Source organism: Nymphaea colorata, chromosome 8 (genome assembly GCF_008831285.2).
Source record: "Nymphaea colorata isolate Beijing-Zhang1983 chromosome 8, ASM883128v2, whole genome shotgun sequence".
Lineage (NCBI taxonomy): Eukaryota > Viridiplantae > Streptophyta > Magnoliopsida > Nymphaeales > Nymphaeaceae > Nymphaea > Nymphaea colorata.
In genome coordinates this window covers 17,647,625-17,661,166 of record NC_045145.1, presented here as the reverse complement: position 1 = coordinate 17,661,166, position 13,542 = coordinate 17,647,625, and the positions used below count along the sequence as shown (strand labels likewise).

The 13,542-nt window shown below is 41.2% G+C and overlaps 2 protein-coding genes across 2 annotated transcripts; both read right to left on the bottom strand.

Moving 5' to 3' along the window:
• Positions 1 to 3,075: 3,075 nt before the first annotated feature.
• LOC116258587 (protein SODIUM POTASSIUM ROOT DEFECTIVE 1-like) lies at positions 3,076 to 5,357 on the bottom strand. The gene is made up of 3 exons (XM_031635784.2): positions 4,761 to 5,357; positions 4,604 to 4,679; positions 3,076 to 3,475 (listed from the first exon to the last, which is right to left on the bottom strand). The coding sequence occupies exons 1-3, from the start codon at positions 5,109 to 5,111 to the stop codon at positions 3,333 to 3,335; spliced, it is 570 nt and encodes a 189-aa protein (XP_031491644.1). The 5' UTR covers positions 5,112 to 5,357; the 3' UTR covers positions 3,076 to 3,332.
• A 5,425-nt stretch (positions 5,358 to 10,782) lies between these two features.
• Positions 10,783 to 11,821, bottom strand: LOC116258718 (uncharacterized). Its single transcript, XM_031636051.2, has one exon. It carries the CDS (start codon positions 11,814 to 11,816, stop codon positions 10,818 to 10,820), a length of 999 nt encoding a protein of 332 aa, XP_031491911.2. The 5' UTR covers positions 11,817 to 11,821; the 3' UTR covers positions 10,783 to 10,817.
• Between the last annotated feature and the right edge of the window lie 1,721 nt (positions 11,822 to 13,542).

The following is a 13,542-nucleotide window of genomic DNA, read 5'->3' as shown; positions in this document are numbered from 1 at the left end:
TTGTATAAGATTTGAGCCAACGTTCATTGCAGATGGATGTGCATCCGACTTGAGATTCGTGGCTCCGCCATTGGTGGCATCCCTTACATAGTTCTGCATAAGATTCTCTGGGCCCTTCCCACTGCGGCAAACTTGGAAGCAAGTGAAGGGATCGCAGGATCTAACTTGCTAAGCTGTTTACTGAAGAAAATATTTACTGCGGTCGACACCGTTTCAGGAGTCGTCTTCTTCTCTACTTCTTCCCACCAATATTTAAGCAAGAAATTTCCGTTCTCCAAGGAAGGAGGTGGAACAGAAGGAATCTTTCTACAGTTTTTGCTTTTGTATTCTTTTCTCCTGCACAGATATTGGAGCGCGAAACAAGGCGGACACCCCTCTGAGCCTCATTTGACATCACCGTCTATGTTTATATATGGGGTAACGGCTAACAAATTAATTCCAACGGGAGTTACCGTAGTTTGTTTTATATTTCGAGATTTTAGTTTTTGGGACCGCAAGTTCCCGTTCAGAGACCTTATCTTCAAAGCATTTTCTCAGAAAAAGGAATCTTGGAAGCAGAAATAAAATATCTAAGGAATGGGAAAACAAAAATTAAAGACGCAATGTCTTTCAAATTGGATGTGAATTAAAAAAAAATTGCAAATCTTTAAAGAAAAAAGGGAAAATCACCATCTAAATATAACGGGATACATATAATAAGATGTAGTATCATGTTGCAGTTTCCTTTGTCTAGATCGTAGTTGTGTTTTAAAAGTTGGTGCACATTTGCCGACGTCTTTTCTCTCCAATGAGGTCTAGTGAAAGAGGGAGAAAAATAACATCTACGCAACTCCAACAAAACGTAGAACTTGAAAAAGAGGTTGCATCTAAGTCTCAGCTCTTAATTCTTGTAATAAGTTGAAGATACTATCATTCCTTCCTACCAGACATCATACAAAATGGAAGATGCCATGCGCTGAAATGACCAATGAGGTCTACTGAGAAATGAGAAGCCAAGACTCTCTCCATTTCATGCTGCTTCATTGGACACGGTCACATAATTTAATGTGCATTTTCAAAATTTTGATGTTTCTTCTTCTTGGGCATTCCATTTTCGGCTCCGGGATCTTCTATAGTTTCCGGCCGCTGTCATGTGGAGTCCGATCTATACTTTAGATGCTTTCCTAATTTTTTGTAAGGGCTTTTATATAACTTTATATCTACCCGATTCCCCATATTTAAGAGGGAGTGACTACTTTTATTGTATGCTTGATCTTTTTATGATGGTGAAAAACAATGTGCGGCCATGGATGTAGAACTTTGTCTCCTTAAAAATCATTGTCATGGTGTCGTAAGAACCACACACACACACACACACACACACACAGAGAGAGAGAGAGAGAGATGAAAAGAATTCATTAAATGGAGCCACATCCGAGAGTGTTGGATGCAGGAACAAAGAAAAATTACAAAATCAAAACTACAAGAAACCATGGATGCAGATTGAACCGCCAAAATATCTGATCGAATAACATGCAACAGCTATAGAAATCATAAGCGGTGCCACAAAAGAAGATGTCGTTCAGAGTAGTCCGAAACAAATGAAGATTGAAGAGTCAGATCCGCGAAAGAGAACCTCCTCCCTAACACCATGATCTAGACGAAGCAACCGGAATCTCTTTGGACATTTTCCGGCTATTACGGGATAAGGAGGGAGCTCTGCAGTTCAAATAACTATTTATTTTTAGGACTGCAAATTGGTTGGGTCTGGTACGGCCTTCGTGACGTTTCGGGCTATAAATAATTAATTCTGACCTTACTTTCCACGTACTTAGCAAAGCGTCAGTATTCGAATATATTTTTTTGTTGAAGAAAGGGAATCCATACTCTTTGCTAATTGAATCCACATATTATGTGGGTGAAAGTATTATTTACATTCTCGACCTGACGGCCCTACGAGTCTTCGTCTTTTATTACTTTCTGCAGGCAAGCAGTCCTTCTCAAGGACCCAATTACTTCATGACATTGCATGGAGCATTAACGTTCAATTGTGAATGATTGGATCTTGACTCGTACAAAACCCAAACTATTATTGCATTTATCTCGCTCCTCGGTGAACCCATTAATGAGGTCAGAAATAAATCTGACAATCAAAATTATCAACAATATTCTAGAGCGTTGATCGCACAGCTTTTCTAAAAAGGTCTAATATAATCTTCTGGACTTTGAGATCCATACATTTAATTTTATATTTAATTCACTCTGCCTTTTGGCTATATAAATAAATGGTATTTTGTTTAAGGGCACAGATTAACCGGTTAAAGTAAAGATCTATGAAAAGGTAGGGTTTTGTTTGATTTTGGTCAGTACTATGCTCTTATGTTTTAAGGTAATGTATTATTCTAATTTTATGAGAGGTTTCAGGTCTTAAGATGATCTTAAGATGAGGAGATCTAACATCTAAGTTAAAGAATGCACCGTCACTACCATTTATACTTAATGGAAGGGCTTTCAATCCACGTTCGAACAGCAGGGCTCACCTACATTATAAAATTGTTTTACCATAAATCCTTTTGCCGCATCAACACATAGTCTCTATTTGTGAAGAAAATTTCTATCCCCTATTTCGCTTCAACTTGGTTTCAAGAAAATTTGGTGAACTTGTGCCGGCGGATGAAGATATCGTAAAATTTACTGCAAAAAGTAGGACCATGCAGCTTGTCGAAAAAAAACCATGTACCCTTTCAAATCAATGTTGGTCATCGAGATTGTCAGATGGTTCTTTTGACAGGTGGGGCCAAACCTCCAGAATATGAGCCAAGGCCGGACACCAAGACAGGGATGAATGACTTTTCCTACTTGAAGGAAAGAAAAAAATTGATTGTGTTCACATCCATGAACAGTCACTGCAGACTCGGTTTCTCTGCTCCTGGAACAAGGAATTACCATTGAATTTTTTGAATAACACACTCAAGTTTCGAAGGAATAACCAAGAATATATTCATGTTTAATTGCTTGAAATAAAACGATTTTCAAATTTGAGCATGTTTTTTTGTTCTACCACTAAAAGAAAGGCTTCTTTCTTCAACTATACCATGCCATGAAACTGCAGTTTTTCTTTCGCTGGTATGCAATGTCTGCTGTTATTAAAATTAGCAACTACCATCAACAATTACAAATCCCATTATGCACAGACTCCACCACCTTCTCATCTTTCAAGAAACGAAAAGAACAGGAAAAAGGAACAACAGAGAGAGACTAAAGCAAGTAAACAGAGGGAGGCAAACGTCAAAATCCAGAGTCAATTAAATGGCAATAATATACCATCTGCAGATGCTTGGCCATATCCCCATTTATGGTGCAACTGTTGAGTCCTCAGAATGCCAGAACTCTGCCTTCTTCACCTTTGAAATGCTCTCCAGGACGCCCAGCGGCGAGACGTGTCCCATGACCGTTACCCTCTTCGTCTCCAGGTCTATGCTAAAGGACGTCACCCCTTCAACCACAAGCACAGAAGCCACAGAGCAATATTAATTTCCCCGCATTGAGTGTTGCATTGCAGTGGTCATAAACAGCAACAACAGTGTGATGCGAACCAGTACCCTCATTTTCTCACACTGTAACGTCAGAGAGGTAAACAAGGGAGGTTTTGGCAAATCTGAGCTAAGTTTTTTTTGATCTCATGAATCATTCTCATGTGTTCATCTGAAATATCCAAATCTTGGCATTTCTGTACCGGGTATTGAAGTTGGCATTGAATTACCCACCGCCAAAATCAAGCAACGCATTCATGTGATCAGCAGCTTCTCACCGTTTAAGGACCAACAAGCTAAAAGCAATGGCGGTGGTCCAAGCTAACCTACTCCATGGATGGCTCTTATTGTCGGCAAGACAATGTAGGCGAGGCATCTTCTTTTTACTCTCTTGTGGTGATTCTTAAATGCATTGTTCACATCTTATCTGCTTCTAAAACAACTTGAATTCAGTAACGAGAGTGACAATTTGGGCAATGGCCGCATCTCAAAAGCTACCCACCAACAAAATTTCTAAATTTCTATCATCTGGCTAAATGTTGGACTTCACATTCTCGATATGGAGCTAATAAACGCCTTGCTAACCCCACCTAATTGGTTTATACTATATGATCGGTTTCTTGTATGAAGCGTATGTTCTTCCCCTTTGATTTTGCAACTTTTTTGGGTGAAAAGTAGTGTCAACTTCATTAGCTACTTGTAGAAAAATGGTAATTTCCCCTGTTTTCTAAGGAGGAGCTAGTGTAAGGCTTTAGGTCGCTTAGTGGGTCATTCCCCTAAAAGTGAATCCCAAGAGAGTCCAACGGCCCTTAGCCACCAGCATGGCCATTTTTGAGCCGTTGCCTGAGCCAGCAGTACCCTACCGTTAGTCTAATGTTCAGAGCTGCGAACAGAACCATTACGGCAGAGAGAGAGAGAGAAAGAGAGAGAGAGAGTCATTGCTTTCTCTTCCTCTGAAATGCAGAAAATGCAGCCAGTGATCCAGTAGGCGCTGCTCCTCTCTAGGATCACTAGACCTCAAAAGCAAAATCACCGAGTTCTAACAGCACTTAAAGAAAAGGAACAGGTAATTGTTTTAGTTGATCTTTTACCTTCCATCTTAGAGATGTGCTTCTTCACTTTCCCTGCACAGCCTTGGCAATGAAGAGAGACTCGCATCACGACCACCTGAACTCGCCAATGTCATTTTGCAGCTGCCTGAACTAAACCAACAGGAACAACGAGAGAAAGAGAGAGAGGTGGGCTTACATGAAACCTGGCGTCGGACGTGGGGCGGAGGGCAGGTACTTCTGATCTCTTGGCCGGTGGTGGGTAGGCAAGCTGGCGTTGGCGATGGCTCCTCTCTGATTTGGATCTCCTGAGTTGGGGCACTGGCGGTGGTGGCAGCGTTGGTTTGATCGCCAGCTGCCGGCCCTGCACGTCCACAGGCCTGGGATCCATGAGCCTCGAGTACTTGACGTCCAGTAGCTTGGCGTGGTCGATCAGCCGGCTCGGGTTTATGACAGACCGGCGATCCGTGGCCAGGCAAACCGCCGTCGCCGACGGCGATCGGCAGAAAAAGTCGGCCATCTTTGTCGTCTTCATTCCCTTCGTGCTCATCACCTCGCAGAGAGTGAGGGAGATAGAGAGGTAGCTGTCTGCCTGTCTGTCTATCTCTATGTATATATATATGTACAAACGAGGTGGGTGGCGTTTTAATGTTTGATGCTGCACTGCTCCTGCTGCTGCTGCGTCGGCTCGGTTACCTCTACCGGTGATGACTGAGGCGTCCGTGACTCTCCCTCTCTCCCTGTCTCTACAGAGCAATCGAACGGACGTAGTGAAAAGGACGCGCGGCCTCTTGGAGCAGGTTGGACTCGACTCTCATGGTATCAGAGGAACAAGAATATGGTTGTAGTTCCCGAAATGGCACACGGAAATTTTAAACATCATCAAAGGACCTTGATCTTGAAGAACTTTAAAAATTCATGGAGATTATGTAATAAATTTGGAACCAAGAGATTTATTGACTTAATACGTTTCAGTCCAAAGTCCAATGTTGTCTTCTTGTTACATAATATATTAAGAAAGGACTAAGAACAAAGTTTTTAAGCACCAAAACATTCAAAAGATGCATAGATTTAAAAAGGTCAAAAGGATCAAGAAGGCAAAATTTCGTAGACAAAACAAGAAATTAGGAGAGAAACTTACAACTGACAAACGTTCATGATTAGTAACTTTAGGTAAAGTTTTGCTTTCTGTAATACCTTTGAAAATTTCCCTAAAACATGAGAGACTCTGTTCTTCTGCCATGCTAACAGCGACGTGCCACTTTGAAAATTCTTCTTCAACTACGAAGAGCTCTGGTCTTCTTTATGGCCCACTTGAAATTACAACCGTCAGATTTTAGCAAATCGGAAGATGAACGGCCGAGATGTACCGTGTTCCATTGCCACCACCGTTTACGTAGGCCGTCCGCTTTCGAATGGACGGTTGGGATCAATCTTCGAAAGTTGGAACTGCACTCCACATCTGAAGAATGATCCATAGGAAGCGATAAAAATTGGGATGTGAGCCATGTGCCTGACCCGATGCGGCAAGGAATGGCCTCACGGGCGCAAGACAGAGATCACAAGATGACGTTTAGTGGAACTTAGATTATTTAAAAATGAACAAGAGAAGAGGGAGATATGTTGGAGATGATTATCATTGGCGTTACATATTTGTTCATACTGCATGAAAAGAAGGCAATTCTTTATTCGTAGGACCCAAATAATCCGACCATCACAAGGACAAGGAATAAATGGAGAATTTTGTCTCCTGCAATCACAGACAAAAAAGCACGTGATTTGGAATATCTCAGCTGGTTGCCGTGCAAACCACTATAATGACCCCTTAGACTAACGCTCAAACCCATGTGAGAAACCTTGTTTTGATGCTGAAATCAAGCTTCTACCAGGACTTTATCTACCATCATCTAAATGAGCCGTAAAAATGTAATTAAAACAGAGTGAAGTAAAGAACGCCAACATTCCTTGTCCACTTTTCTCATGAAATCAATGTGTGTGTATATATATATATATATGCCCAGTTTCTTCTGCTTAACGTAAGGCACAATCATGGGCAGCCATCTGCCAGAGGAAGGAGTAAGTTCTTGGGGCGAGCACTAAGAATGGACACTCGCCGGTTCCATGGAGCACCATGTGTCCCGAGGATGAAGGGGAAGACCACCATTCTTCCAACATATAGTGCTTTTAATAGGGGGAGAAGAAGTAGTGGATTTCTAGGTACCATGTTCCTCAGGATCGGATCTGCCTTCAATAGAACAATAATACCAGTTATGAAGGTATTTGGAACAGTTGATTGAACACGTCGGGAATCGAAGCGAGTTAGATTTTGCTCAACGGAAAAACATGATCATGAAACTCTAATACTCGGGATGTAAATGGATCATATATATTCAGTTGGTGGTACCATTTTGAATATGTTCAGTTCAGTCTAATAAAGACATCTAGATCTGATTCACGATTTGGGTTTGACATTCTGTTTCATATAAAAATCTGAATTTTAGTCGGATACCCAACTGAGATTTGATAAAAATCTGTCCGGCCTGTTGCGCATAAATGTCAGATTTATGACAACCCGATCTGAATTTGATTTTGAAAAAGCAGGGTCGGAATCTGAAGTTTATTTGACAAGGTCCTATTAAATCAAACCATTCAGTAAACGCTTGGTCCAACCAGAATCTGAATCTTTCACAACCCGAACCATAGAAATGTCATGGTAACGTGCACAGGCAGTAGTGTGCCCTCAGATGGCTGACATCTTCTTGTTCCACGCATAGTCATCTTCTTTTGATACACAGGCGAAGTTATGGGATCCAAACCTGATGCTGCTTATCTCTCCATTTTGTTCTAACCAAGCTTATTAGAATGCTAAATGATCCATGATGCATGCCACTTAGCATGCATTTGACACAGTAGCGACTTTATGGATGAGAAAGAACATGGCTATGAAAGTTCCTTTAAGAGCTTAAGTGGTAGCCAGCGTTGATCAATTTTATTTTAAATTCAACATCAGCAATGCCAAATCCAACTTATAATGCAGTGAGATCAAAGCTTCAGCTGCTTCTGCTTGCTCTTGTAGCCATGGTTTCATATAGATAAGCTACAGAGGGCTAAGCTGCTTTAGCTTGATCCTCTCATGGACCTTGATACTGGCCCTGTTGGCGGCTGGCACGCCGAGCTTCGACACCGCCGGCATGAGCCCGATTGCCTGCTCTAGCTACTGGTCATGGCTGGAACATGCAATCCACTGCTTGAACTTTGACAGGCAGTAAAGGCATTAAATTTCACTCGACAGTAGAAGGAGGGTGGCCATCGACTCTGCTGAAAAGAATGCGGTCCATACACCGCGCATTTAAAAGGGTTTGGGATGAAGTTTTGTTATGCTTCATGTGGCATTTATATTTACTTTTGATTGTGCCGGCCTATTTGCAAGAGAATATTCAATGTCCCATTCAATTTTCGTTCTACCGAGTAGCTAGCTTTACTTCTCATGTTCCTGAATTTTCCCACACGACTTTCATGAAAATTACTGCAGTCTGCTGCTTTGCTTTTCTTTCTTCATCCTTTCTGGACTAGATGATTTTGTTGCCTTAAGTCCGGGCAAGTAAATGCATCAGGTCCTAGTATTGGCAGCTTCGGCAGTATTGGTTCATGGGGCGATCGCTTCTTAAGTTGTATCCAAATATAATATATAACATTATAAACTAACAAGAAACAAAAAGCATAAGGTTATATTTGGATGATACCTTCAAAAAACGGCCTAGTTTTGCCTCCCAAACGACATTTAAGGGTGTCATATGCTCGTCTGTTATTTTTATCAAATATTGAACCCATAAATTACTTCTCAAGGAATATGACTGAGGAGGGTGTTTGATTAGCTCTGATCTTATATTTGAGGTGATCTGAGATTTGAGGATCTTAGATCCTTGTCTATCAGAAAGGAATATTGAAATTTTTTATCTGAAAAGATGCAAGAGTTGCACCATGAACTTGCAAATCAACCTTCCATGGATCCTTGGATTTGAAGCACAATGAGAATCTTAAATCTATATATTTCGCAAATCCACAGTTTGGTAGAACTATGAATTCAAGGTGAACGCCAACCGAAGTTAGACCCTTCGATCTAAGATCTGGTATAATGAAATGCCTTCTTAGTCTCACTCGTTCATGGTCTTGTCAACACACTTTAAGATTCTCAGGTGCAGCCCCTATGAACACATCAACTTCCACTGCTGCAAGCATGATAGTCAATCTCTTTCCGCATGATGGTTTTGTTTTTCCTACCAAAAGTCTGAACAATAAAGTTCAAGGGGTGATGGATGTGAATGATCAGTTATTGGAATGTTTTTTTCCTTTTAAAATGCCCACATCAATGGCATATCCTACATTTGAATATGCGTTGCCTTTGTTTGAATTGGTAATTCGGGAAGCAATAAGAATCTCATGCGACTAAATGAACAAATTGAATCGACAGGGATGAGTAGATCCAGCTGTTCCATTTACTGTCTGTTGTACTATATATATATATATATATATATATATATATATATATATATATATATATATATATATATAAAGCCACAGAGCAGTGAAATGTAATAAAAGATTGTTGCCCTTTGAGCCCATCTACAACACCCACCAGCAAAACTCAGTTAAGCTCTAAGTCAGTAATAAGAAGAACCCCTTCTACTTGGGGATTGGGTCAAAGACAACTTTGAAGGATGTTCAGGAATTCGATACCCAGTGTTTAGCGCATTTCTGAACATATATTCTATACCATATGACCATGTGGGTTATTGACCTCAACTTGTCAATGAGATTAACCTAGCATTGAGCACAAACCATCATGAATGGACTCCGAATCAAACCATGTTGCAAAATGGGTGGTCAACGACAGGAAAGTCAGTCCAGGTTAATCCATCCTCAAGAATGCCGAGGTCGGGTCCGATCAGTTCAGGTCAGACTGAGCCTAGTTTGGTTCTGGTCCATCACCTCCCGCTTGAGGTGGTAAAAAAGGCAAAACAAGTAGCAGTTAGTTGGTTCTCTGACAGCAGAAGGAGCAGTCCGTTCTCTTTCTCTTTCTCTCTCTCTCTCTCTCTTCTGAGACTTGGTGTCTGCTAGCCTGGTATTGCTCAGAGCTGGCGCTCTTGCATGGTTTTAATGAAGAACAACTGAAGCTGGGGTCCTGCAGGGGCCGGCATGTCCTTCTTCTGGGAGGGAAAGGGACCTCTCCAACCACCATAGTGCCGACCCCGTACCTCAGATGCCAATGGTGGGTCTGGACTTGGATTGGGTTTGGATTCATATGAAAAATAAAGATGCCTCTGCTTAGCTAGCTAGGTTGCCATTGATTGGCTTCCCCTTTCTCCTCCATGCAACATCACGTTCATCCTCTCTGTTTTCACATTTGAGATGCAAAGCTGTACGGTACACTGAAAGGCCTTCTTTAAGCACACCTGGAAAGGTCTTCGTAGCATGTTGTTTAAGTACTAACTCGTTAGATGAGGGCATTTGGTACTTTTAACATGAAGGGCTGTGCCACAGGATAAGTGATTCCTCTGCGTTGGTCCTTGTTTGAACAAGAAAACGTTATCTGAATCTGATCTGCATACGTTTAATGGGGTGAAGGAAAAGGTGATGCTAAATTAAAGGAGCTCGATTTCACCTAGCTAAAGCCTCCAAGTTGAACAGTTTTAAGAGGTTTAATATGGATGAGTTAATCTCCAATGACATAAGAGGTTTAATATGAATGAGTTAATCTCCAATAACATAAACTAATGGGGTTGCTTGCTTTACCTTTTTCTTTTAATAAATAGAAGTGACTGTTTTAGATTTTACAATGATCCAGTTCATTCTTGAAAGAAGATGTCGCCATTCTGTGGGTGGATGTTACTGTTAAAATGTTCTGTGTCTATGCTGGTCCAATCTCAAAATAGAGATGTGAGATCACTTTGACGATATGATTTGACAGGTCACCCGATCTGCTCTGCAAGTGACAGTTTAACTTCTGAATCTCAGCCAATCGTGGCAAAAATCAGAACATTATTCAGAACAATATTTTTTCCTTTTCCATAGAGAAAAGGGAAACCAATACAAAGCACACACTTATTCCCCACTATATTCACATGATCAAATGACTTTGTACACATTTTCAAGCCCCTTAACTACATGTTAGAAGGGTACAAGAGCATGAAGGAATACGAGCAAAGAGGCAACTGTGAGAATAGGTGTAGAATTCATACACAATTCAATATCATAATCACCTTTCTAACTGGATTGCTGTAATTCCTTTTCCCACATCAAGGAAGCTGTCAAACTTCTTCAACCGGTCCTCATCTTCCTCTTCTGAACCCACTCTTCTGTACTCATCATCTACACCATACATCTTCATCATAATCACATAGAAAATCAGGGTCATAACAGTGACCCCTGCCAAGTACCAGCTGAACTGTATATTTACGAGGGCCTTGGCTCTGTGCAAGGCTTTCTCATCCATGCACCTAACTACCAAGTGCCCGTTTTCCATGTTCAACCTACACCCCTTGGGAACAAACTCAGGTATCCACAGCATAAAACCCATGACAATGAACCACACACCTTGGAACAGTATACTGAAAGCCCTGACGAAGGCCACCCAGAAGCTCCTGGGGTAGGCTAACCCCAAAAGGGTAGTCACCAAGGTGACCAATATGACCATTTGAAGGAGCCAGTGGTATTGACCTTCTACACCCATGTGGTCAGCTGAGTGCAGGTGGAAGATGAGCAGCTGCTGACTAAAGGTTAGTCCAGCAAGCAGCTCGGCTAGACCAGGGTGCACCTTGATTTTGAAGGCATCGAACAGGAAGGTGAAGAAGGCATAGATGAAGAGGAACAGAGAGATTGAGGAGTGCTCAAAGTTCTGCAGGTGGTAAGAGGGGATTGTCCCATCATCGTCAAAGGGTTGGTGCTTCTCTGGGCCAATGAAGAGCTCCATGGCTATGGAAATGGAGGATCCCAACATTATGGCATAGAGCTCCAGGTGCCTTACCAGCTTTGAGGGGAACCATGGCAGGGAAATGTATGAGTCAGGATGGAGAGCTTTGTTTTTGTTGGTGTTGAAGAGGTGCCATAGGCCAATGATCAAGAAGCCGAAACCAGGTGCAACGTGACCAACCAGAGTACCCATTTGGTTGTGGTTCTCTTCAACCAAAATAGTGGCTGCTGATGCGTGGAGGCCATGGAGAATGTAGGGGCCTCTTATATCTGCTGAGAGAGGCATGAAAGTTGGGAAGACCCTAGTCTCTAGAATCTAGATGCTTCTCTTCTCTTAATAACAGATGTGGTTTGGTCTCTCTAACTTGCTTCCTTGGCCAAACAATCTCTATCTCTCTCTTATCTGGCGTTGAGACACAGCCATGGCTTAGTTATAGTTTTCCAAAAAGATGATGTATCAGGTGACATCAATTATCCAAATGATGCAATGAAGGATTTGATTCCATATGATTTGATGTCCATTTTTGAAGATGGATGGCTGCCAACAAGAGTTGGTACAGGTGCAATGGTGCCTTTCGATTCCAACACGACTGCGACTGGTAGTATAACCTATTTTTCCAAAGAAAATTCTACCATCTGCGAAGGGAACGTCTCTTACGTGTGAACTGCTGCGCCATGTCCAAGACTCACATGTGCTCTAGAAGCCGTTGAAAATTCAACCGTCAACATTCTCCCTCATTAGTTTTCTAGCAAGCTTTTCTTGATCATGGAGTTTGTCTTTTACCGTGTGTCACTCATTAGACTCCATAGTGTGTCCACGAGCTGCAAGAATGAAACTACAAAAGCTCTTCTGTCTGTTGATTTCTGAAGAATCATCATCTGTTTGGGGCCGTCAACTCTGGCCCAGTGCTATGCCTCTTCCTCAGAAAGTTGATCAAAGCGTCGCTCAGAATGACAATAAATTCTTGTTCTTAAATCGGACCAGCTTCGAATATGAAAATGGATGTATCGTGTTAGGAAGTCTTTCTTGAAACGGTGAATTTGAATAACTTGCATAACGACCATTTTGAAAAGCGAAATTTCGTTCTCGGGGCCACTTTGCCTACACTTTCCAGCAATCACCATTTTGTAATCAAATATAGATCATACTCTTCATAATTGTCAATAATGAGTTGAAGTAAAAATAGAAAACCTCGGCTGTAACTTTCTGAAAAGAATTACATATGGGCACCCAAGATTTACGCCAGTAAAAAAGAGGCTCTCAATTTTGGAGGTGAACAAAGTGACCCTCAAGAAATATATATAAACCGATGAGTTGTTTACAAATTTACGCCACGATCACCCCCCCACCTGGTTACGTATATGATGACGTCAGTGCTTCGGAACTTAATAAATGATCAGTATATATGCACTTATAAATTGAAGTTTGGCTGAATCGCGTGTTATTCATGCCCCTAAAAACTATGCAGCCCAGTAGGTTTGTTTTTTTCATCAAAATCTTTTAATTTTTTCTAAAATTTTAACTGCATAAATCCATAGAGAATAATGATTTATGTAAAAGAATAAAGAGGACATTAAAAAAGATGTCTGAATCGTATTATATAAGCTTACAAATCTAAAACTCTTAATTTTGAACTTCCCACAAAATCTGATTTTCACAATACTCCTCTACGATCTTTTTTTTTTTTGGACATACATATAGTGTTAGGTACTACTGCACATACATTTGGAATTTGAATTTGTGAAATCCAACAGACAAATGGGAAAGTAAAAGAACCACAAATATATTGAGCAGGAGGGTCGATGCTTTCATGGATTTGTAGCATTATATTATTCTATTATTGCCAGTATCGTTGTTACGCCCCGAGGGGTTAGCTAGGCGGACTCCTGACTTACGAAAATTCGGTCGTTAGTTAGATTTCCTTGGACGCTACTTCTCTGGACTACAGACAATAGATGTACAATACTCTAATTTATGAATGTCCGGTTTCAAGCAGTCCTGCAATCCTAGA

Coding starts and splice junctions, on each gene's coding strand:
- LOC116258718 (XM_031636051.2), bottom strand. CDS start 11,816: ATGCCTCTCTCAGCAGATATAAGAGGCCCCTACATTCTCCATGGCCTC.
- LOC116258587 (XM_031635784.2), bottom strand. CDS start 5,111: ATGAGCACGAAGGGAATGAAGACGACAAAGATGGCCGACTTTTTCTGC. Junction 4,680..4,760: donor CGTCCGACGCCAGGTTTCAT/GTAAGCCCACCT, acceptor TGGCGAGTTCAG/GTGGTCGTGATGCGAGTCTC. Junction 3,476..4,603: donor GCACATCTCTAAGATGGAAG/GTAAAAGATCAA, acceptor TTGTGGTTGAAG/GGGTGACGTCCTTTAGCATA.